Genomic DNA, 21895 nt, shown 5'->3' with positions numbered 1-21895 from the left:
GGCTTATCGGCATAAAGCAGTTTGCTGATAAACAGACTGTTCACAATGCGACGCCCACCCACTCATCTCACAGGACGGCTTTGTCATATTCGCCATTTGAAATGAAAAAGTGAGCGTTAGGGCATTGTGAGTTCAAAGTCAGGCCTTCAGAGGACTGCCTATACAAATCAGGCCAGAACAGCAGCAACTGTCACACGGAGCGGTCCAGCTTGTTTACAACTCCCAGTAAGAGCACAGATATCCCTCAGCATGCAGACAATCTGCTGAGTCACTCAACTATCCGTTCTCGTACCCCTGCTCTCCGGGCCAGCTGTATCTCCCTTCAATAGTCTCTACTAAAAATATCCCCCCATTCCCTCTCTCTTGCTCTCTCTCTGCTTGCAACATACAGAGAACGCCTTGTCTTTAGGGAGCATGACAGCAGAAAGGGAGTTGCCGAAGTATAATATCAAAACGAGGTGGTCTTCCACAGCACGGACTGGTGTTTTCACAACCGAGACCAGATCACTTTCACTGCACGGCGACGCGACCCATCGAGTTTGACTGATCCAACTGCACGGTAAGCGCCTTTAGATTCAGAATGGAGTGGAATGTGGTCAGGTCAAAAGGACTTTCCTCTGCCGGTCGCAGAGTTTCAGAGTCTCAGAGTTTCAGAAACAGTCGTGGCAAGAAAGTTCTCAGAGTTTGGGTGGTGCAAAATAGTGAACAAGGACTTTCGTGCAACTCACTACGCCTCAACTGCCTTGGTACTGATGCTTTGCAAGCAGGAGGGAATTACCACAGAGGAAGAAGACAGAGAGGAAAACCTGTTGGATAGAAGTCTGATTTGACGACACAAAGTCAGGTGGAGTGACTTTGAAGTAGAAACAGACGGAATGGTAGAAAATGATAAATAATTTGTTCTTCTACAGCCCTCTGTTAAATCTACAGGTCCTCTAAGTGCTTCACACAACATGCAGTCATTGAAGGTCCAGGCAGTCAGATTTTTTTTGCGTCCTCTCGTGTTAAAGTCTGACCATCGGTGTGTCCCATGACTGTCACATCATGTCACGCCTCGTCACCGCCAAACCGAGACGCTCGCAAACCGAGGTTGCGCCCTGATGCATCGTTCCGGGCGAGGCCGATTGGACTTTGCTGTGGGTTTTGGATCCGCTCCTCGAGCTCAGCAGCAGCAGCAGCAGCAGCAGCAGCAGCAGCAGCAGCAGCAGCAGCAGCAGCAGCAGCTTTCAAATGACGAGTCTCCTGAGAGACGTGGGGACTGGTGACAGGCGACCTGCAGTTTCTGTGAAAACTTCACATCTGGATCAACGGAAGGGATGTTTGGATTTTTGGCGTTTTCTTCCCGACATCTTACATGATTGTCACTCAAGGAAGCAGACGTACCTTAAAATATATCTTCAGGCATGCCTCTGGGTTGACTCAAAAACCACGACGTCGTCATTATCAAACTTTAAAGAATCCAAAATTATTTTTTGAAAAAAAAAAATTTATATATATATAGATATATATATATATATATATATATATATATATATATATATATATATATATATAGATATATATATATAAATCCAGCCCTCATTTTTCTGGCATTTGAGAAACATCTTTGCCAACCTAAGCTACATAGACGTAACGTTTTAACAATCCTCACCTAGTCTGAACATTACTACGCATTAAAAATAGCAACCTAACAATATCAGACAAAAAAAAAAAGAAATACATATAAGTCAATGAAAGGGAGCAGAAATGTCAAAACAATGTAGCGTTTATTTGATGTAGGACGTAAAGGCTCTCCATTAACTATTTCTGTGTTTCCTGCAGGCTACACATATTTGAGGATAAACAACACTGCATTATGTCTCCCCAGTGGCTGCTCATGCTCACTGGAACAGCCTCCCACACACACAGTGCAACACACACTCCGTTTCCCCGCCGGAGGCTTCCTCAGCCGCAGACGGTTGGTAGTGCAGGTGAAGGGGTGGAACGTGAAGATGGAGGCGAGCCCTCCCACAGCGTAAGGAAGACGATGTCCTGGCAGCTGCATATGTTGAAACTTAGTGTTGGAGGGGAAATTGGCAGGGAGGTCTTTGACTAGGACAGAAAGTTCAGGGTGATTATCTTTCGACAGTATGCCGTTGTGCTTCCTTATGTCGAGGAAAAAACCACAGGTTGTTTCTGTGTTTTGGTTTCTCGTGGTTTTTTTATGATGCCAACGGGCAACTCTGCCATTCAGGAGTTTAATTACTGGTTTGACCTTTCCCCTCTGAAGGTGAAGAGCTGTGAATGCTGGGATCTGGAGTTCTTTCACCACTTCAGGCCTCAGTAGTCACACACCACCGTTCATCGCTCACATGGTTGAACGGTTGAATCTGGAACAAACTACTAGAAAACTCCAAAACGGCCAAAACACGGAGTTCCTTGAAATCAAGGTTAAGCCCACACCTGTTCAAAACGACCTTTGATCAGCAGTAAATGGAACGCTGATCAACACATTTATTGATCATTTTGATGATGGCATTTGACGAATTGTTGTGTTTGCTGCTTGTTTCTCAACTGGTTGCTGTCATGACTCAAAGTACTTTGAACTGCTTCGCTTCTGAAATGTGCTTTACAAACGAACTTGGCGTCAGTCCCATCGATGGGTTTCACGCCATCTTGCCGTGGATTAGCATCTGAGACGGGTGATTTTGTCACCTCTTAGCACCAATCTGCGTCACTTTTTGTCTCAGTCTGTCTGCGTTAGTCGTCCCAAATGAGATCCAACGTGGCAGCACCACAAGCTTTTGCTCAGCTCGTTGTGGCGGAGATGAAATGACGGACGACCGCAGCCAGATAGCAAGCTCTTCGTCCTGATCTCTTGAGCGAGCATTTGAGAAATGCGGAACACGCCCGTCGTCCAATGTGTCTCGTCGCGTCAAAGCGTTGTTTCCGTGGCTCTAAACGATCCAAAAATGGAAATGCAGAGAAAAGGATCCGTCAGGCCGCGTAATCTTTCAGCAGACGAAGCAGCGTGGTCTTGCAATTTTGAGACGCACCTTGAAATTGTAGTGTCTCTTTAAGAAACTCCTGCTTTTTCTGAATCTCTGCCTTCAAGAAGTCACCTCAACATGGCTCCTCTATTTACCCTTGAGCAACATTTTTACCAGTGTTACACTGACAAGTAGCTCCTATTATGAGCTCAGCAGATTGGTAGTTCCTCCAGACGTTTAAAATGTGAACATTTTCCAGCTGCATGGAAAACAGTGCAGGGTTTTCCCAATCACAACAACGGAGATTAGAGGCCTCCCTAGTCAGAATGAGTCAGTAAATAAGGGGAACCATTCTGACATCTTTACAGCAGGTGGACAAGCAGAAGCCAATGAAAATACATCACTCCAATATGCCAATCTTCGTCCAGAAAAATATCGTTATCGTTTATGAAATGCTTGTTCCATGTTCTACACAAAGTGGGAACATTTGGGACATACAGACATCTGGCTCTTCTCCCTGATTCACTGCTGTGAATCACTGGTTAGGAGCTATATTGTGTTTGTATTTGTGCTGAAACATATTTTGTCTTTGGCATTGGGTGTGTGTGTGTGTCTGTGCGCATGCGTGTGTGTGTGTGTTTGTCCACTCAGAAACAAACCAAAAGTCAAAAGACGCCTGAGGAGGACACTAAAAAGGCAGCTGCTGTCAGAAAGGAGGTCTCTTAGCAAGAACACACAGACTCTATCAACTGCTCTACTGCAGTCGCAAACACACAGCAACTACTGGGTGCGACGACACACACAAAAGGCAACATGGGATATTCTCTCACAGACTGACGCTCAGTGATAAATAGAGGACGGGGCATCTCAGTTCATTGTCTTCTAATCTGTTAAAGGGGCAGAAATATGATTTACCAGGCATGTGGTGCCATTTTGTCAGCTATGTTACCTTCAGTTTTATGAAAATGCTGTATATATCAAATTTGACTTCACAATTTAACACCTTGAAATTGGGTCTTTTTCTCTTTAAGAAGCTCCTGCTCTTTCTTCGCCTTCAGGAAGTCATCACAACATGGCTCCTCTATTAACCCTTTAATGACGTTTTTACCAGTGTTCCACTCAGAAGTAGCTGTGATGACCAGCTCAACAGACTCACAGTTACACCAGGTGGTTGCTGATTGCAGCTGGCTAGTCTGAAGGAGCTCAGTGGGGGAGTTGTGGAGGGGTGTGCTGCTCCATCTGGCAGCTCAGAGGAGGAGCTTCAGCCTTGAAGGCGGGGCTAGGTCCATCCAGGTGTTTTGGACAGCTCAATGGTGGCCAAGGCGGCTCAAACGCCTCTTTATGTTTCCGTCTGCTTAGGGCTAAATGCTAACATCAAGCTGTTAGCGCAGGAAGGAAAAGTCAAATCCCGTGTTTTTTTAACACAATAAATCTGATTCTGGTTACAATGTGGCAAAGTGTGAAAACATTGGGATACTTTTGTGCGGCCCTGTAGTCAAACAGTCAACATGTCTTCCAGTCATCCTTGGCGCCCTGTGCTGGGCTAAAACACAACCACAACGCCGGTTGACATAATGGAGCTAATCCTGTCTGGCTATTTGTCTCACTATGCCTGAAATGTTCGTGGGCTCAGGAAAGGGAGACGGGGGGCCCGAGAGGGGTCACATTAAAGCGTCAGGGTCTATTTAAAGCGTGTGAGCATAATTAGCCCCTAAAAACCTCTCCTTCCTCGCCTGGAGACGGACATCCACAAGGTCGAACAAGGTCAACAGTTGGACGTACGGGTCGTTGGCTTGACATCGGCTTATTTCTCCGCTCTATGAGTCTCTTTGCGATGCCTGTCTGGAGATTTCTTTTGGGTTTTTTTCTCCAGAGGATGATTGACTTTAGCAAAGGCCTTAGCTGGAGAAAAAGAATTTAAAACAAAGTGGCAGAGCGGAAAACAGCTCAGCTTTGAGACAACAGCTCCCTTGTCTGTAATTGTCTCTCCACAGAGCGGGATCAGGCCTGTCACAGGGACTTACGTGAACCCATCCTCAACGCATGTCAACTCTGGGAACAAAGTTGCAGAAAGGTTGACGTGGAAACGCAAAAAGTGATGATGTTAAACTAGAGGCTTGGCAGCTAACACGTCACCATGGGAAAAACAGAAAGAAAGATAGAAAGAAGCACAAAAAGACGGCTGAATATTTTTGCTATGTGCATTGGCAGTTCTGTAAAGATCCCACATGGCAGCCCATCAAAACTGTTTCACGAGGACATCTAGTGGCCACGTTGTTTTCAGCAGTCAGGAAACAGACCAAAGTCAGTGATGATAAAATCCAACTTCATTTCAAGAAACGTCTGCATGCAGACATCGTGAGCATGAAGGTCACATTCATTTTGAGCTCTTTAGATGCAGTCGATCTACTTTGAGGGTGTGGTGGTTCAAAAATAACGTTATAGATATCTAAAAACTCGGAGTGCATGAATTCATGTTGCAAGTGAAATGGTCCGTCAGTAGATCTAACACCTTTTCATCAATGTTAAAGAATTATTGACTTAAAACAAGCTCCTATTTATTTATTGATTGATTTTTCATGTTTATCCTATTGTCAGTTGAACAGCTGCACTGGACAAATTGATGTAAATAATGAAAGAATAATACAATATTTAAATATTTAAACTTCAGCCCAAATAATCAGCTAGATCATTGGAAATTTAACATGTTTGGGTTTTCCGACAGGATATTGAAACTGATCAAACATCAAAGCTCGTCTGAGAAGTGGTGAGGTTGTCTTTCATTAAGTTTGCAATTGATTCAGTGTATGCACATGTGGGCTTTCTTAACAATCGCACATCCTGTGTAGAATTCATGTCATTAATTTTTCCTTAAGGTCTAAACTTTCCCTGCTGACTTCTAAACATGTTTACTTCTGCAGCTACGAAAGATTAAAGATCTCTAATCCGGTTAAATGGCACAGCGAATGCCTCATGACGCTGCTGGACAAGATGGCCGATCAGGTGAGGAAAAAATAAAACATCCCTCTTTCAAAATGATTGAATTAATCATTGCTAATATTCATGTTTTATTTTTCTTGCTTTTCTGTTCTCCAACTAAATGTGTCATCTTTAGTCAGTATTGTCATGTCCACGTTCAGCCCCAAGGGCACAACTGCAGTGAATAACATGCGAACTGCGTTATTTTTACCCTTTTGTTGTTTCTTTATGTTAATTTTTTATGGCCGCTGGAGGCCTTAGCGGAAGCGGGGACTGGGGGGAGGGCTGGATTTTCTAAACTGGGTCATTTTTCACCTTTGTGAAACTGCAGTTTGAAACCACTTGGCCTCAAACTTTTAGACTGGGCATCTACAAGTTGCTGAGTCCTGAAACGTTTCAACGTGTCCCGTATCCTACATGCTTGAATTAAATGGTGAAAATGTTTCCCTAGCATGCAGTCAAGCTTCACAGAGCTCTGCTGATGAGCTAATGTTGGAGCAAGGTGAGCTGAAGCAGAGAGACTTCCAAACGCCTCCAAGTCTCTCTGCCAGTACCAGTTTTGCCCTTTGCCGTGACTCTTAATGCAAATCAAAACAAGTAGCTTACGTTGCCTATCTGCATGTGTACTGAGTAATTCCGTCTAGTTTCTTGTTGTCAAATACTTTTGCTTTGTCCTTGCAGTCCTTGGGATGTTGGCTGTGCAGGTGGAGAGAGACCCAAGGACGGGTGCCACCGTCATCAAATCAGTGGCCCCCATCTCCTCACCTCCTGCTGCTCCGACATCGACAACCATCTTTGACGATGGAAGGAAGAGCATCCACACCGTTGGCGGTTCGGTAGACGAACCTTCGACCGAAGAGCTCGGTGAGATATTGACCATCATTGATGACGTCGGGATGACGGTGCTGCTGGATGATGTAGCAGCGACACCGAACAAAACAGAGATTACCACTGGGAATGGAGAAAGAAACAAAAGTCAAGGTCACGTCCTGAATTTCATCACCCCTAATGGCACATCAAAGGAGGACTATGCACAGTTGGATAACTCTGGGTATAAAAGGGAAGTTGAGAGGATGAAAGAGTGTACAAGTGTTAGAATCCCAGATAAAGAAACCAAGATCGTCACCAAAGACATTACAGAAATTCTGGAGAACATGGAGGGTCAAAGCCTGGAGGAAGATCCAGTAACTCTTGTGTTCCTGGGTTACACTGACGCGTCGCCTGAGGAGGATCACAATGACGAGGACTACGAAGGCATGCTCACTGCAGAGCGGGTCATCATTACTGAGTACGGCGAAGAACACGTGGTGGAGCCAGGAGCCGCTGCTTCACTTCAATCGCCCTCTGCAACCAAAGGAGAGCAAGAGACTCAGAAAAAGACTCAAGACACAACCCTTCAGGATGTTCCACTGAATGATGACGACGCAGAACCCCAAACCCAGAGGGAAGACGGCGTTGAGAATGACGGCAGGCGGAAGAAATGTCGGTGTTGCTCTGTCATGTAGAAGACAACTAATGGAAGATGGTATATTTTTAGACACATATTTCCCTTAAGCTCAGTCTTTATCAAAGTTAGATGTATCTCTGCTTCCCTCTCCTAGAGGACAGAGCACAGAATTTCTTTTTCAGGACTCAAGCAAAAGATTTGGCCATATATCAGCCAAATAAGTTCAGTACTTGTTTGGGGATTGCTGTTTGTATCGTTTTTAATGTTTTTGCATGGTTCAATGTGTTTGTCAGGTTTTATGTTCTTGTTAGGTATAAAAACTGTGACGTCTCTTGACTCGATGCTTCCAGAGGGCAGTTGCCACAGAGAACAAAAACATGGATACTTTGGTCTAAGTCTGCTCCAGTAGGAGGGATTGCTGCATAGAACAAGGAGATTTTAATAAGTTCAATTGACTCCAAATCGGACTGCATTATTGGATTAAATTTAGTTTTTTGGTTGAAACTATTTAGTCATTTTATATAATACGTTTCTTACGTTTGTTGTATATCAAGTACACCTTGTGCCTACCCAACTCCTAACGTCTGTGCCTTTTTTTAAATAAATACAAAGTGACGCGTACAAAAACGTTTAACCTTGTACTAACCGTTTTTGCCAAATAAACCAGCAGGACAAATAAAAAAACATCTGACAGTGATAAGAAATGACATCAAAACCCCTAAATCCTCTTAAAAAATAAATCATCCACCTTATTCCTATATTTCATAATGCTATGTTCGAGAGCAAACGCAGATTGAAACATGAGAATATCAACATTTTGCCTCAATCAGGATGACTTAAACCATAGCTGAAGCTTAAATCTTTCAAAGAATGGGAGGATGAGCCAAATAAATGGACTCTGATTATACATAACCAGCAAAATTAGCTACTTTGTCATCTACCTTTCAATGGAATTGAGGTCAAATACATTAATAAATAAATTTGACACTGAGCTGTCATTTCCCGTGATTTTAATTAGCTTTTTAGTCCATGAATTGTGCATTTGATCATTTAATGAAGTCGTTTTTAGATGCGAGTTTAGAATGCTGGCAGGATATTATGCACTGATGAATTATTGATCATGAAACAGGTTTTTATCAATCTTTATGTCTTAAACCTATAAAGAGTTTTTAGTGAATCATTGTTATGGTGACAATGATTCGCCTCATTTCCAGGCGATGAACTGAACGGTGCTACATGGACTGGTTGAAGGTCGGGATGCTTTGTAACCGGACCCTGCTTTAAACTGCTCTGTGTCATTATCACCGTGTTGCTTAATGGTCTTCATGATTCTACTTGTTCTCTAACCAGTCTCGCTGCCAAGAGAGGGGCAGCGGGGGCCATGAACCCCTCTTGAAAAATGTAAATATGAACAAATAAATAAACCTGATTTTTCTTTTTTTTTCTTGCATTTACTTGTGGAGGGTTTTTATTCTCTCTATTTTTGCTGTGCAACTGGTTGCCATGCACAAAAATGATTGGCTCTTCACCAACATGTTCTCACTATGGTATAACCAAGTCATTCCAAATTGCACATCGCATTAGCTATTAGACATGTGAATGATTGACTTAAGTAACTGCAGAAGTTCTTTGTTTGTCTCCTCCTTTTGTTGTTTATTGCAAATTTGAGTTTTGAACACTGCAGTTGTGGAGGCCTGGTTTTGACTTACGTACAGTTACAATTATTTTGTTTACACAGACCAGTTGACTGGTAACAATTTGCTCCTTAAGGGATTAATAAAGTTGCTTTGACCTGACCCGGCTCATATGTAGGGTTATCAATATCAAAAGCGGTTGACCACATAAGCGTTTCACACTTTGTCAGCTTAACACTGCCCTTAAGCCATCAATGATTTTTTTCCATTTGATTCACAGTTCTACACCCTCTGTTGATCAGCTGTATGCAGCCCCAATAAAATTCTCATGAAATTGTGATTGCAAACTGAGAAGTTGGATATTTCCATATGAGTTTTTGGAAGCAACTTTCTGGGGCAGAAAAGCGCTCCACACGGTGACTGCATTATTTAAATACTGAAGTGTTTGAGTTGTTTTCTGTGAAGGGAGCTGCATCTGAAATCTGAAACATGGATCAGATCTGACATCACTAGAATTGTAGACCATAAAACTTTGCTCCTGCTCGGGATTATTTTCAACTGAGCTGCTTCTCAAAGAGGAGGATTTGGTTTGTGCACGACACAGAGGACAGGAGGATACAGATGCTAAGCAGATCACCTTGATCATGCATATTTCCATCGAGGTTAGCACTACCACACACGGCCAACAGCTCTGTCAGGTGGGTCTCTTCCTTTAAAAATCTACACAAAGTTTACATGTTTTAATGCATTTGTTGTCTGTTGTACTCAGAAACAGCCATGTTTGTACAGCACTGTTTTTGTAATAATGTAAAAAGTGGTGACATTTTTGTATCAGGTCATAAGGAATTGCTTTTCCCCTAAACGAGTACAGGCAGATTAATTGTGAGCATTTTTTTGTGAGTTTTTCATTCGATTGTGACAAGCTCCAAAACCGGACGGGACCCCAAAAGAACAGGAGCTGCAGTTTCATCCACCACAGATATGGAGTGATACATGGGGAAAATCACGACTTATTTTAAGAATCTAGGTTTAGGTTGATTTAGAGTAAAGCTGAGATCACGTGTAGTTCAGATTGATGTGAAGGTCCAGAAAATACACTTCCTCATAGGGAAGTAAACGAACATGGGAGCCGTCCAAGACGGCAAACGTTGAAATCACAAAAGTACCTCAGATATGGTTGCTTAAATTACTGGCTTCATGCAGGAAAGCAAAATGTTCTATAAAAATAAAGTGTAAACAGGTTAAGCTCATTAATATGTCTTGTTGGAAAGGCTCAGTGAACTACTGTTGATAATCCAAAGGTGCGGCTTTAAATCCTTCAGTGCAGGTGTAAATATAGACCAGCTGGTTCAAACCCGTGTTGTTGTAAATCATAATTAGCCTAGAAAGTGTTACGTTTAAAAAAAATAATGTAAAAACGGTCATCGGACACAATGTATAGTGATTAAAAACATGAGAGTGAAATTCTGTCTAGTCCAAGCAGAATCGTTCGATCAAAACTATTCAAGCAGTAATCAGTTTATTTACTGTACCTACATAAATCACCTAATAGAGTGTTGGAGTCTGAGTGGCCAGTCAGTCAGGCAGACACTGTCCACACAGCTTTCCTCTGTTTGTACAGACGGAGGAAAGCCGATTACTCTTCTTCCCCTTTATCAGCACAACTGAGAGGACTCGGACACGGTGGCACAATAATGTCACCCTGGCAACACCGGCGCTGTGCGCCAAGATGAATGCAGAAGGCTAATTGAATTCTTGGTTGCTTTGACGCTTCTTTAATTCACACATATTTACATGCACTATGTAAAAAAAACAAAAAAACAAAAAAAAAAACTTTTATTTTCTCAAAGCCAGACAACAATTCAGAGGAAACATTTTTTTTCTGTTTTAGTTCAGGTAAAATTGCCAAATTATTTCTAGTTATTTTTTTGTTTTGTTTTGGGGTTTTTTTGTCTGTATGAGATGTGTCAAACATTTTGGGTTTGCTCACACAGGCTTCTCAGGGCCATTTGCTTGATATTTGGGCCCCTTTCTCCTAAAAGACCAAGAGTAACACTGTCAGGTTGTTGGTCAGCTCACTCACACACACCTCTTGAACTCTTTCTACAAATATTCCTACCAAAGGTGGATAAGAGGCATGGCCAAGTCAATTTTTTGTTTTTTTTTACTGGACTTTTCTGAGGTGCCGCTGGCTCTAAGGACCTGAGATCAGGACTTTCTGATAGCCACTCCAAAACATTGATTTTCTTGCCCTTCAGTCATTTTGTCATCTATTTGGTGGCATGCTTATGCTTACTTCCACTGTAGTTTCAAAAATCAGGGTCAGAGTTCATTTGTAATCTTTAATCTGACATGTGAGTTGCTTTTCAATCAAATGGCCTCTTCCTGCGGACAGTGACACACTCTCGTTACCTTCAGGCAACATCTTCAAAGGTCCAAAGTTTTCCTCCTGACAGCTCAGTTGATTTTCTTTGGTTTGTCCAGGAGGTCACACAGGGAAGCGGAGTCTGTGCGCGTGTGTGAGGTGTTGCCTTAAAATACATTGGCAGCTCTGCCTCTGTTTAAGTCTTCAAGAAGCTTACAAAGCCAAGCATCATCATCTGGGTTTATTCACATTACCTAAAGGTTTAGTCATTTTAGTCGATGCAAACTTTTACATTTGAAGAATGTCATGAAATAAAATAAAATAAAAAATTATTCTAGCATTACCATATGTACACATTTGAAGTAATCCTAGCTGATCTAAAACAGGAAAACTTTGCTCTGATTTAACGTCAGACAGAATGTTTACGTAAATGTCTGGTCACAGATAAATGTCAACTTTAGTGACGACTTTCATAAGGCATCAGGTATGACGCTTCCTCCTGCATCTCGATAACTCTTGACTGAGGGTTCGTGATCTTTGCTAAAGGGAAATGACTTGGACTTGGATTAGAAGTCTACAAGCCAAGTCTTTGGATTGGAGACTTCGAGATGCGTGAAATAAACCACGCAACCTTTTAGAATGTGGTAAAGTTTCAACTCTTCAAAATCCTCACTTTACTAAAAATACTGGCCCAAGTCATTTTTTTGCCAAAAGATGTTGTTTGCCATTTTTAGGAAACAACAGCCATTATTTTAGGAATGGTCAAAATGTTTTCTGCCCTTTGTACGTCATCAGAATAATCCAGCTATTGGTATAATTTATTTGCCTTCATCAATAACAATTTATGTTTTTGTTGTTATTGCAGCCTATTGGATCTAAAAGGGAAATACCAAAAAACCTCTGAGTGTTTCTAAAAGTGGTCATTCAACAATACGTCTCAGCTCGTACAGCTTTCTCTCCCAGAACCATGGGTGCGTAAATCAGGACTGCAAAGACATGACCCAAAATACAACAAATTTTCCCGAAATCTTTAAAAATTCACAAGATGGTGCCGAAGTTTATTCTGATGCTCCTGCGCAGATCAAGCGGTACTATAGCTTGATGGACGACGAAGGACCGGGTGACGTGTTCATCCAGCCCCCTTCTCCTCCGCCCTGCAGGGCTGTTTTGTCACCAACAGAGGGAAGCACAAGCGCAACACCAGCAGATTCTGGTGTGACCCTACCAACCCAAGCAGCTGACGCCACAAAAGCTAATCCCTGCAGCTTAGACAGGCACCATGGTGAGAAGCGGTTAATGGCAGCACGGAACGAGCTGGATGAAGAGATAACTGGTACAATGGAGCCGTCAATGGAGCCTATGGATGACACATTGCTTTCCAGTGACAGGAATTATCAAAACCAAAAATCCATGGATGACTCAGCTTGTTTGGTGGAGCGATGCCATGACAAAACTGGAAAAGCAGAGAGGAGTAACGCATCAGGGGATGAAGAATCAAATGAGGAGCCTGAAGATGGCCCAAAGCCATGGGAAGAAGAAGGAGGAGGAGAAGAAGAAGAAAACTATAAACAAATATATTCAGACGTGGATGAAAACCCGGGGGATACGACTAATCAGGAGAAAGAATGTGACAAAAAGCACAAAGGTATTTCTTGCCTTGATGAGAGAGACTTGGAGTTATCAAAGACAATGTCTGATCTCAATAAAATCAATGATTTCACATCTTCAGAGCCATCAGAATTTACCAATAATGAAGCAGAAGAAAGAACCAAGAGCGGTAACAATGAAGAGCATGTCGGAACCAGATCTTCGGACAACATCCTCACAAGATCTGAGCAAGAATCTGAAGAAGAGCTTGAGCAGGTCGATGAAAACCGGAGAATAGTGTCTGATATCCATCAGGGAGAGCAGCTGCTTCAGCGTCTGCAAATGGTGCAGCTACGACATGATGACATCCTAAATACAGCCCAGGAGATTATCACAGTGGCAAAAGCTGAGGAAGAAGATAGGTTTAGGTCTGAGGTTGACAACGGGGGAATTAGAGAAAAGAGTGTAACAAGTGACGAATATGAAGAGGAGGATGCATCAAAGGAGAAGGAACAGAGGACAGATGTGACAGAGAACAAAAACAATGACAACAATGGCACAGAAGCAAGGACCACCTTGTCAACATCACCTGGAACGGCACAGCACAAGCAGATCGACGCAAAAGATGCAGATGAGTCTTTGGACGATTACAGTGAAAGCTTGCCATCTTCAACTTTGCCACTTCACAACCCTCGCGAAATGCCCGGTGATATACTGTTCATTTCTGCCGGGCATCGATTTTCAGCTGCTGAAACGTCAATGGAGAAACAGATCCAGGAGGCGGCCCAGGCCAGGCAGAACCTGCAGAGGGCTGGGGGTGTTTTCAACCTTGCAGATAATCCGGATGTGTTGGAGATTCCATTCAAGACAGATGTTTCTCTTGAGTCACTCCTTACTAAGGCGTGTACCATCCAGCAAAGCCAGTGGCAGTTTTCTGAAAAGAAGATGCAGAAAGAGATAAGCCAGGAAATTCAAAGGGAGCTGGTGCTGGTCAACCAGGGTACGATTCCTGGGGAGTACTGCAAAGGGGAAGCCCGTCAGCTGAAGGAGACAAAACTGCTGTTTGAGACTTTTCAGCAGGTTAACATGGAGGGACCTACAAGGCTTAGGAAGCTCCCGACCACAGCAATGAAGGGTCCCGTTTACCCCTCTGTTCTGGAGCGCACTCGAAGCCTTGAGATGTTTTCCCTCAAGACCTGTCTTGTCTCAAGGGCCCACTCTTTGAGGCTATGCAACTCTACAAACCTCGAAGGAGACAAAAGTCCAGAAACCCTCAGATCGAAGAGCCCAACTGGGGGCTCTCGTGACAGAACACGCTTATCTCCTTACTCGAAACACGACAAGCACCTACGGCTGCACAGGAGCATGGACTCAATAAACAGCGAATCCTCCACTTCCGCTGCGGAGTCTAGGGTTAAAACAAAGGACAGGCAAGGATCCCCCATATTGAGGCAAAACCCTTTCTTCAAGCTGCGCCCAGCCATGGCCCTGCAGCCGGAGGTGGAGAAGGACATTCGGGAGGCTAAGGAAAGAGAAGAAGAACTGCGCAGACAGCGGTGCACTTTGTATGGGGAGGACAGACACAAAAATGAAGATGAAGAAAAGCATCGGTGTACAATGACGCTCAAATCAGGTCAGTCTGCCTCAGCATGATGCGTTTGATGAAACATTCATCGACTGAGCACACTCGAGCATTAAATTGAGCAAAAGAATTGTTTATACAGCAGAACTTTTCCTCCTTTAATGCTTCAACAATCAGTCGACGAGTTCTAGTCTGTATTCATCCCAAACCTCCCAGGCCTTTTAGCTCTTCAATGTATGCCTCTCAACATTAACATCAAATGGTGTTATCTAATGAGTCTTATCGCAAACTTGGTGTCCTCTTTGTCACTTGTGGTCAAGGGCGGTTATTTTAGCAACAAGCTGGATCTGAGTCTATGGTTGCCAGCAGGCTGAGTGACAACAGGAGGCCTTTTGTCTGTCATCATTTTACATTTTCATTTTATAGGACTACCCAGGAAAACTCTGATAAGGTAGAGATATTTGTAAATTTTATGCACTGAGTGCTTTGAATCCTAGTTTCTAAACACAAAACGAATCTCGGCAAACCACCAAGTCATAGCGGTCAGTTCTGCTTACTAAAGAGCTGCACTGATGAGTTCAAATATGCAATAACAGCTTAGATATTTTGGAGGAAATGTTGTTAATTTTTAAGCTGTGCTTTGTGGAAATTTTAAAAATCCATCCATCCATTTTCTGACATTGTTATCCCATCGGGTGCTAGTGATTATCTTCATCGGTCAACGGGTGAGAGGCGGGGTCACCCTAGACAGGTCCGTCACGGAGATCATGAAAATATAAATCTGATGTAGTTTATGATGTTTTCTTGTCACTGTTTGCTTTTATTGAGAGTTGCCAATAGAGGCAATGAAACAGAAAGAGCAAGACGGGAGACTATGGATGGGTGTGTTGAGGACGATGACCTCCATGTCTCTATTCAGACCAAAAACAGTTTCTTCTTGAATGGTGGAGTGATCCCAGGTAATCTTGCTCCAAAGCAGGGAACTGTATGCTCAACAAGTGAATCTGCATTAACAATATCCCACCTTTATGTTTAAACTTATGAGAGTTAGCCACTGCTGCGCTCCAAAATACAAATGACAGTACAATTTCTATAACTTTGTGTTTAGGATATATGAAGCTCTCCAATAAATACTTATGTGTAACATAGTTTCTTAAAAACCAGAATTCCTTTGATACTCAGGTAATTAGGATAATATTTTTGGAAAAATTAGGTTCATAAGTTTTAAATGAAGACACGAATATATATGCATTGCATATATTTATTATATGCAAGGCATATATTAAATATGTTAATATATGCATTTGGGTTTGGTTTCTTTCAAACTGCCCGTGTTGGAAAGCTTCAGGGAGAAGACTGTTGGCATGGACTTAGTTGAATAAATAAAGGATTTCATGTTGACCAGGTTTACATGAAGAATTGCATATCTCTGCAGGAATCTGGAGGAATCTCAGCCGATTGTAAAACGAATTTCCAAAGAACTACGAACATCTCTTTATAGCTGCACAGACGGCGCAGTAAAACAGAGAGAGCAAACCGTTTCCCATGTTTCAGTACTTCTAAACATATAGTAATCCTGAGAACTTGAAATCTACTATATAAAAAAAAAAAAAAAATTCCCTTCTCACCCACCGCGGGTGGTTCTTATCCTCTGAGCTCGGGTCCTCTACCAGAGGCCTGGGAGCTTGAGGGTTCTGCGTAGTATCTTGGCTGTGCCAAGGACTGCACATTTCTGGACTGAGATGTCTGATGTTGTTCCTGGGATCTGTTGTAGCCACTGCTCCAGTTTGGGGGTTACTGCCCCGAGGGCCCCGATGACCACAGGCACCACTGTGGTCTTCACCTTCCAGGCCCTCTCCAGTTCTTCCCTGAGGCCCTGGTATTTCTCTAGTTTCTCGTGCTCCTTTTTCCTGATGTTGCAATCACTTGGTATTGCTACATCTACCACAACGGCTTTCCTCTGATGTTTATCCCACTACGACAATGTCTGGTTGGTTCGCCATTACCATTTTGTCTGTCTGGATCTGGAAGTCCCACAGGATCTTAGCTCTGGTGTTCTCCACCTTTGGGTGTTTCCCACTTTGATCTCGGGTTTCCAGTCCATATTCTGCACAGATGTTTCTGTACACTATGCCTGCCACTTGATTATGTCGCTCCATGTACGCTTTCCCTGCCAGTATCTTGCACCCTGCTGTGATGTGCTGGACTGTCTCAGGGGCCTCCTTGCACAACCTACACCTTGGGTCTTGTCTGGTGTGGTAGATCTGGGCCTCTATTGCTCTGGTGTTTAGGGCCTGTTCCTGGGCTGCCAGGATGAGGGCCTCTGTGCTGTCCTTGAGTCCAGCTTTTTCCAGCCATTGGTAGGATTTACTGATATCAGCCACTTGGGTTATTTGCTGGTGGTACATCCCATGTAGGGGCTTGTCCTCCCATGATGGTATCTCTGGCACCTCAACCTCCGTTCCCTGTTGTCTGAGACATTCACTGAGCACATTGTCTGTTGAGGCTTTGTCCCTGATGTATTTATGGATCTTAGTTGTTTCGTCCTGGACAGTGGTTCTCACACTCACTAGTCCTCTGCCTCCGTCCTTGCGGCTCGTGTACAGTCTCAGCGTGCTGGATTTGGGATGGAACCCTCCATGCATTGTTAGTAGCTTTCTGGTCTTAATATCTGTGGCTTTTATCTCCTCCTTTGGCCAGCTAATTATTCCAGCAGGGTATCTGATTACTGGCAAGGCATAGCTGTTTATCGCACGGATTTTGTTCTTGCCATTGAGCTGGCTTCTCAGGACTTGCCTTATTCGTTGGAGGTATTTAGCTGTGGCTCCTTTCCTCGTGGCCTCATCGAGGTTGCCATTTGCTTGTGGTATACCTAGGTACTTGTAACTGTCCTCTATGTCTGCTATTGTTCCTTCTGGGAGTGAGACCCCTTCTGTGCGGATCACCTTCCCCCTCTTTGTGACCAGCCGACCACATTTCTCTAGTCCGAATGACATCCCAATGTCCGTGCTGTAGATCCTGGTGGTGTGGATCAGTGAGTCGATGTCTCGCTCACACTTGGCGTACAGCTTGATGTCATCCATGTAGAGTAGGTGACTGATATTGGCCCCATTTTTGAGTCTGTATCCGTAGCCAGTCTTGTTGATAACTTGGCTGAGGGGGTTCAGGCCTATGCAGAACAGTAGCGGGGACAGAGCATCTCCTTGGTATATGCCACATTTGATGGACACTTGTGCAAGTGGTTTGCAGTTGGCTTCAAGGGTGGTTTTCCACAGCCTCATCGAGTTTGCAATGAAGGCTCTCAGAGTCCTGTTGATGTTATACATCTCTAAGCATTCAATGATCCAAGTATGCGGCATTGAGTCATAGGCTTTCTTGTAATCAATCCAAGCCATGCACAGGTTGGTGTGTCGGGTTTTGCAGTCTCGGGCAACTGTGCGGTCTACGAGGAGTTGGTGTTTGGCTCCTCTGCTATTTACACCGATACCCTTCTGTGCCGTGCTCATGTGTTTATCCATGTGTTTGCTTATCTTGGCCGCTATGATGCCTGACATGAGCTTCCAGGTTGTGGAGAGGCAGGTTATTGGTCGGTAGTTGGGTGGGACTGGACCCTTTGATGGATCCTTCTGGATTAGGATTGTCCGCCCTTCAGTTAACCATTCAGGGTGAGTCCCACTTTGTAGCAGCTGGTTCATTTGGGCTGCCATTCGCTCATGGAGAGCAGTGAGTTTCTTTAGCCAGTAGGCATGGATCATGTCAGGCCCTGGTGCTGTCCAGTTTTTCATACCTGAGACTCTTTCTTGGACATCTGTCACAGTGATGGTTACCGGGGCTTGCTCAGGGAGGTTGCTGTGGTCCTCTCGTAGAGAGATCAGCCACTGTGCATTGCTGTTGTGGGACGCCTCCCTTTCCCATATGCCTTTCCAGTATTGTTCCGTCTCCAGCCTTGGTGGGTCTGCTCTGTTGTTATTGTTACCCTGCCATTGAGAGTACACCTTAGCTGGTTGAGTGGAGAAGAGCCGGTTAATCCTTCTGGATTCATTCTCCCTTGTGTATCTCTTTAGGCGGCTGGCCAAGGCTTGGAGCCTCTGTTTGGCAGTCTCGAGTGCTTCAGGTATGGGCATCTGCCTGTACTTTCTGGGTACTGGTCTTTTCATTGCACCCTTGTGGAGCTCTGACAGTTGGCTCACTTCCCTCCTTGTTACCTTGATTTTAGCCTCTAACCGTCTTTTCCATGGTGGGTATTGGGTCTCATGGTTGCTCTTATAGCCAAGTATCTCAAGGATCACTGATGCTGAGTTGTAGATCAGCTCATTGGTTTCTGTTATGGTGTTGGTAGGGATCGTTCTCAATGCTGCATTCACATTCTCAATGAGACTTTCTGATGGTACTTCACTCAGCCGTTGTAATTGGCGCCGGGGAGGCCTGGTTGTCATTCGGGTCATGATTCTCTCTCTCAGGTCAGCAGCTGTCTCGTTCAGCTCTGTTTCGCTCATTGGGGCCGTGTATCCCCTCACTGGGTGGGGACTTGTAGTTAAGTCCCCACAGTTCTGACATCCGGGTTCCTCCCTTCTGCCGTAGCATTTGTGTTGTATCTCGTCAATCTCAAGTTGTGATAGCAGTTGCCGTTTGCGGATGTTGGAACACTGAGCTACTAGTTGTTTAGCGCTTAGTGTTGACTGGGGATGTCGAAGTAACCATTCCTTCCCCAGTCTTTGCATGTAACCCCTCTGACTAGGGTTACTTGAGTAGTAGCATTCCAACAGATCCACATTTTCATCTCTCGCCCATTTCCGTCTTGTTCCAGTAGCCCATTTGTCATCAAGGTGCTCTGGTTCCCCAACACCTGACGCAGACCTTGTTTGGCCGGGCGACGTCTGAGCCGGCATGTTATGCAACTTAGTATCTCTCATGGTATGAGGTAGGCAGTAGCTTGAAGGGTCTTGCCTAAGGACCCAGACTGGATTCGAACCCTGCCCTCTCGGTGATATACTGATGCCTTATGTATTGAGCTATCCAGTCATATATATATATATATATATATATATATATATATATATATATATATATATATATATATACACACCATCAACAAATGAATTTCTTTCCGAAAACAATGAAGGCCTTCGAAACGGTTGTGCTGGTCGTAAACATTTCGATTTAGCCTGTTTTCTCGCAAAACTGTCCAGGGATTCAGGTGCCGCTGAACATCCTGAGACCTGATAAAGATTTGTAATATGAACAGGAGCCAAAAGGCTTGGATTAGTTTCAAACTTTAATCGTTTTTATCTTCTCCTTTCACGTCTCTTTAGATGTGAAGTCCAGGGGAAAGCTGGAGAGACTGTGGCCGCCTCTGTCTAAAACGGATCAGAAGAAATCTGGCGAGGTGCAGGTAAAAAAAAAGAAATGAATAAATGAAATATCACAACAATATCCAAAAGCACGTGTGAGCTTCAACTTCATTTTCTTGTTCTTAGCTCAACCATTGTGTTTCTTCCACGTGCGAGAACAGAAAACAATAATATCCGAGAGTTTTAGAAATGCTTAGCTGAGAGCAGGAGCCGCAGATCAGCTTATCTGCGGCTCTAAAGCCTCGTCCTTTCTCTGTCTCATCTCACAGCAGGAGGCGAAGGTTCACAGAGCCGGAGGTCAGAAAGCTCCTCTGTGGCTTCTCTGGGAGTCCGGCCTGATCAACGGCCAGCTGTCAGAGGAGAAGAAGTGATGCCGGCCGCCTTAGCGGTGCAAGAACAGAATCCCGATCAGCAGCAGAACCGCCGTCTGAACACAAAACGGATCAGGGAAACATCAGAGCAACAGGAACCTTTGTGTTCGTTCCAACTTCACCACTTTCTGACTCTTCGGGCTCTGCCTAGTGTTTGCATCAGAACATGCTTTTGATTTTTACTTTGATATAACGTAGTCTTAGATGGCAAGTTAAGCAGAGCACATGTTTATTTATTTTTTCATACTTATGTTTCTTCATCATCATGTATTTATTCAGGACCAACAGATATTATTTGAAAAATCCTGTTGTTATTTTTTTGTTGTTTTAGGGGGAGGTTCTTCACAACACAGCCAATTATAGAAGAACATTTAATTTTTTATCGCTTAGGCTGTGTTGCATTTACAGTGTTGGAAAAGTTTTGGTTCTAGTGAGTCTTAGATTAAATCTGGTCCCATCAGGGAACATCTGGATTGTTTTCAGCTTAAATTAAATTGCTTTATTAAAATAAGTTTATATTCGAACATATATATATATATATATATATATATATATATATATATATATATATATATATATATATATATATATATGTTTTTTTTGTTTGTTTTCTTTTTTCTTTTTGAGCCAGTCAAGTTAACTCTACAGACAGAAGTACACAACTTATCTCATTCAACACACTCTGTTGGGTTAAAACCAGCATTGAGAGACTTCAGCTCAAATGTCAGTGACATCCAGCTAAATTATCTTTATCTATATGGTCAGATGCAAGGTTTACCGAAAGACTACTAACCATAATCACACTTTTCCAGAAAATAAATTTGAAGTTTTGGCGCTGGAATGAGGTGGTTTTTTTTGGGGGGGAGGTTTTGGGCCATATTCACAAAACTGCAACAGAAACACTTTTTTTTGGCATGAAGAGCTGCATGATCCGTGAAGAAGACGATGACAGGAAGCAGTTGGAGGATGACGGCGCGGCATGTTTTTAATGACTTGTCAGGCAAACAAACTTGGGTTTTTTGGGGGGTTTTTTTATATATATTAGCAGAATATTGACAAAATTTTGTGCTCAATTTTGCTGGAAACACAACTACTGTGGTACTGTGAAAAAGTAACAATGCTCCTTAAACTTTGTCACGCTATATGCACACTCCTCCTCTATTCACTTAGATATTTGCACTACGGGCACTTAGTGTTTGTGTTGCTCCTTTACATTTATACTTAATAAAAGACACAAAGATATTTGTGGCTTTAATACGACATAATGCAAAAGAGATCCAAGAGACCAAGCCCAACTTGATTTAAAATACTGTCTACATGCTAATTAGCTGGAAGCTAATTGTTTTCAACATTTATTTATATTTTAGTACTACTTCCTCAGAACTTTTTTTCACATTAGTTTGCCATGTTAACCCTCGTTTCTAAAATGAAATTTGAATTTCATTTTAGGAACTTTATCACTAAGTGAAACACATTATATAGCTTATTTACACACAAATGGATCTCTGAAGGTCTATTATGATGATTTTCCATTTACAACTAATAAAATAAGACATTTACAATTATGATGTCAGACCCACAAAAAAAAAAAAAAACATTTTTAAAAACAG

General features: G+C 43.1%; 2 protein-coding genes across 5 annotated transcripts; both read left to right on the top strand.

Annotated features, from left to right (window-relative positions):
- The first annotated feature begins 370 nt into the window (after window positions 1-370).
- On the top strand, window positions 371-8845 carry LOC129363805 (paralemmin-1-like). Of its 4 annotated transcripts, none has more exons than XM_055036098.1 (4): window positions 371-559; window positions 5695-5736; window positions 5891-5972; window positions 6630-8845. In XM_055036098.1, exons 3-4 carry the CDS (start codon window positions 5924-5926, stop codon window positions 7451-7453), a joined length of 873 nt encoding a protein of 290 aa, XP_054892073.1. In that variant the 5' UTR covers window positions 371-559; window positions 5695-5736; window positions 5891-5923; the 3' UTR covers window positions 7454-8845. The 4 variants fall into 4 exon arrangements, with proteins under 4 accessions (XP_054892073.1, XP_054892076.1, XP_054892074.1 ...); XM_055036101.1 differs by lacking the exon at window positions 5695-5736 and adding an exon at window positions 1868-2014; XM_055036099.1 differs by lacking the exon at window positions 5695-5736.
- Window positions 8846-9635: 790 nt separating this feature from the next.
- Window positions 9636-20804, top strand: misp3 (MISP family member 3). The gene is made up of 4 exons (XM_055036227.1): window positions 9636-9727; window positions 12260-14614; window positions 19876-19955; window positions 20184-20804. The coding sequence occupies exons 2-4, from the start codon at window positions 12391-12393 to the stop codon at window positions 20283-20285; spliced, it is 2406 nt and encodes an 801-aa protein (XP_054892202.1). The 5' UTR covers window positions 9636-9727; window positions 12260-12390; the 3' UTR covers window positions 20286-20804.
- The last annotated feature ends 1091 nt before the right edge of the window (window positions 20805-21895 follow it).

This window comes from Poeciliopsis prolifica, unplaced genomic scaffold (assembly GCF_027474105.1).
Source record: "Poeciliopsis prolifica strain line A6 unplaced genomic scaffold, Auburn_PproV2 SCAFFOLD010, whole genome shotgun sequence".
Lineage (NCBI taxonomy): Eukaryota > Metazoa > Chordata > Actinopteri > Cyprinodontiformes > Poeciliidae > Poeciliopsis > Poeciliopsis prolifica.
The sequence above is the reverse complement of the archived record's forward strand: the minus strand, read 5'-3'. Positions and strand labels throughout refer to the sequence as shown.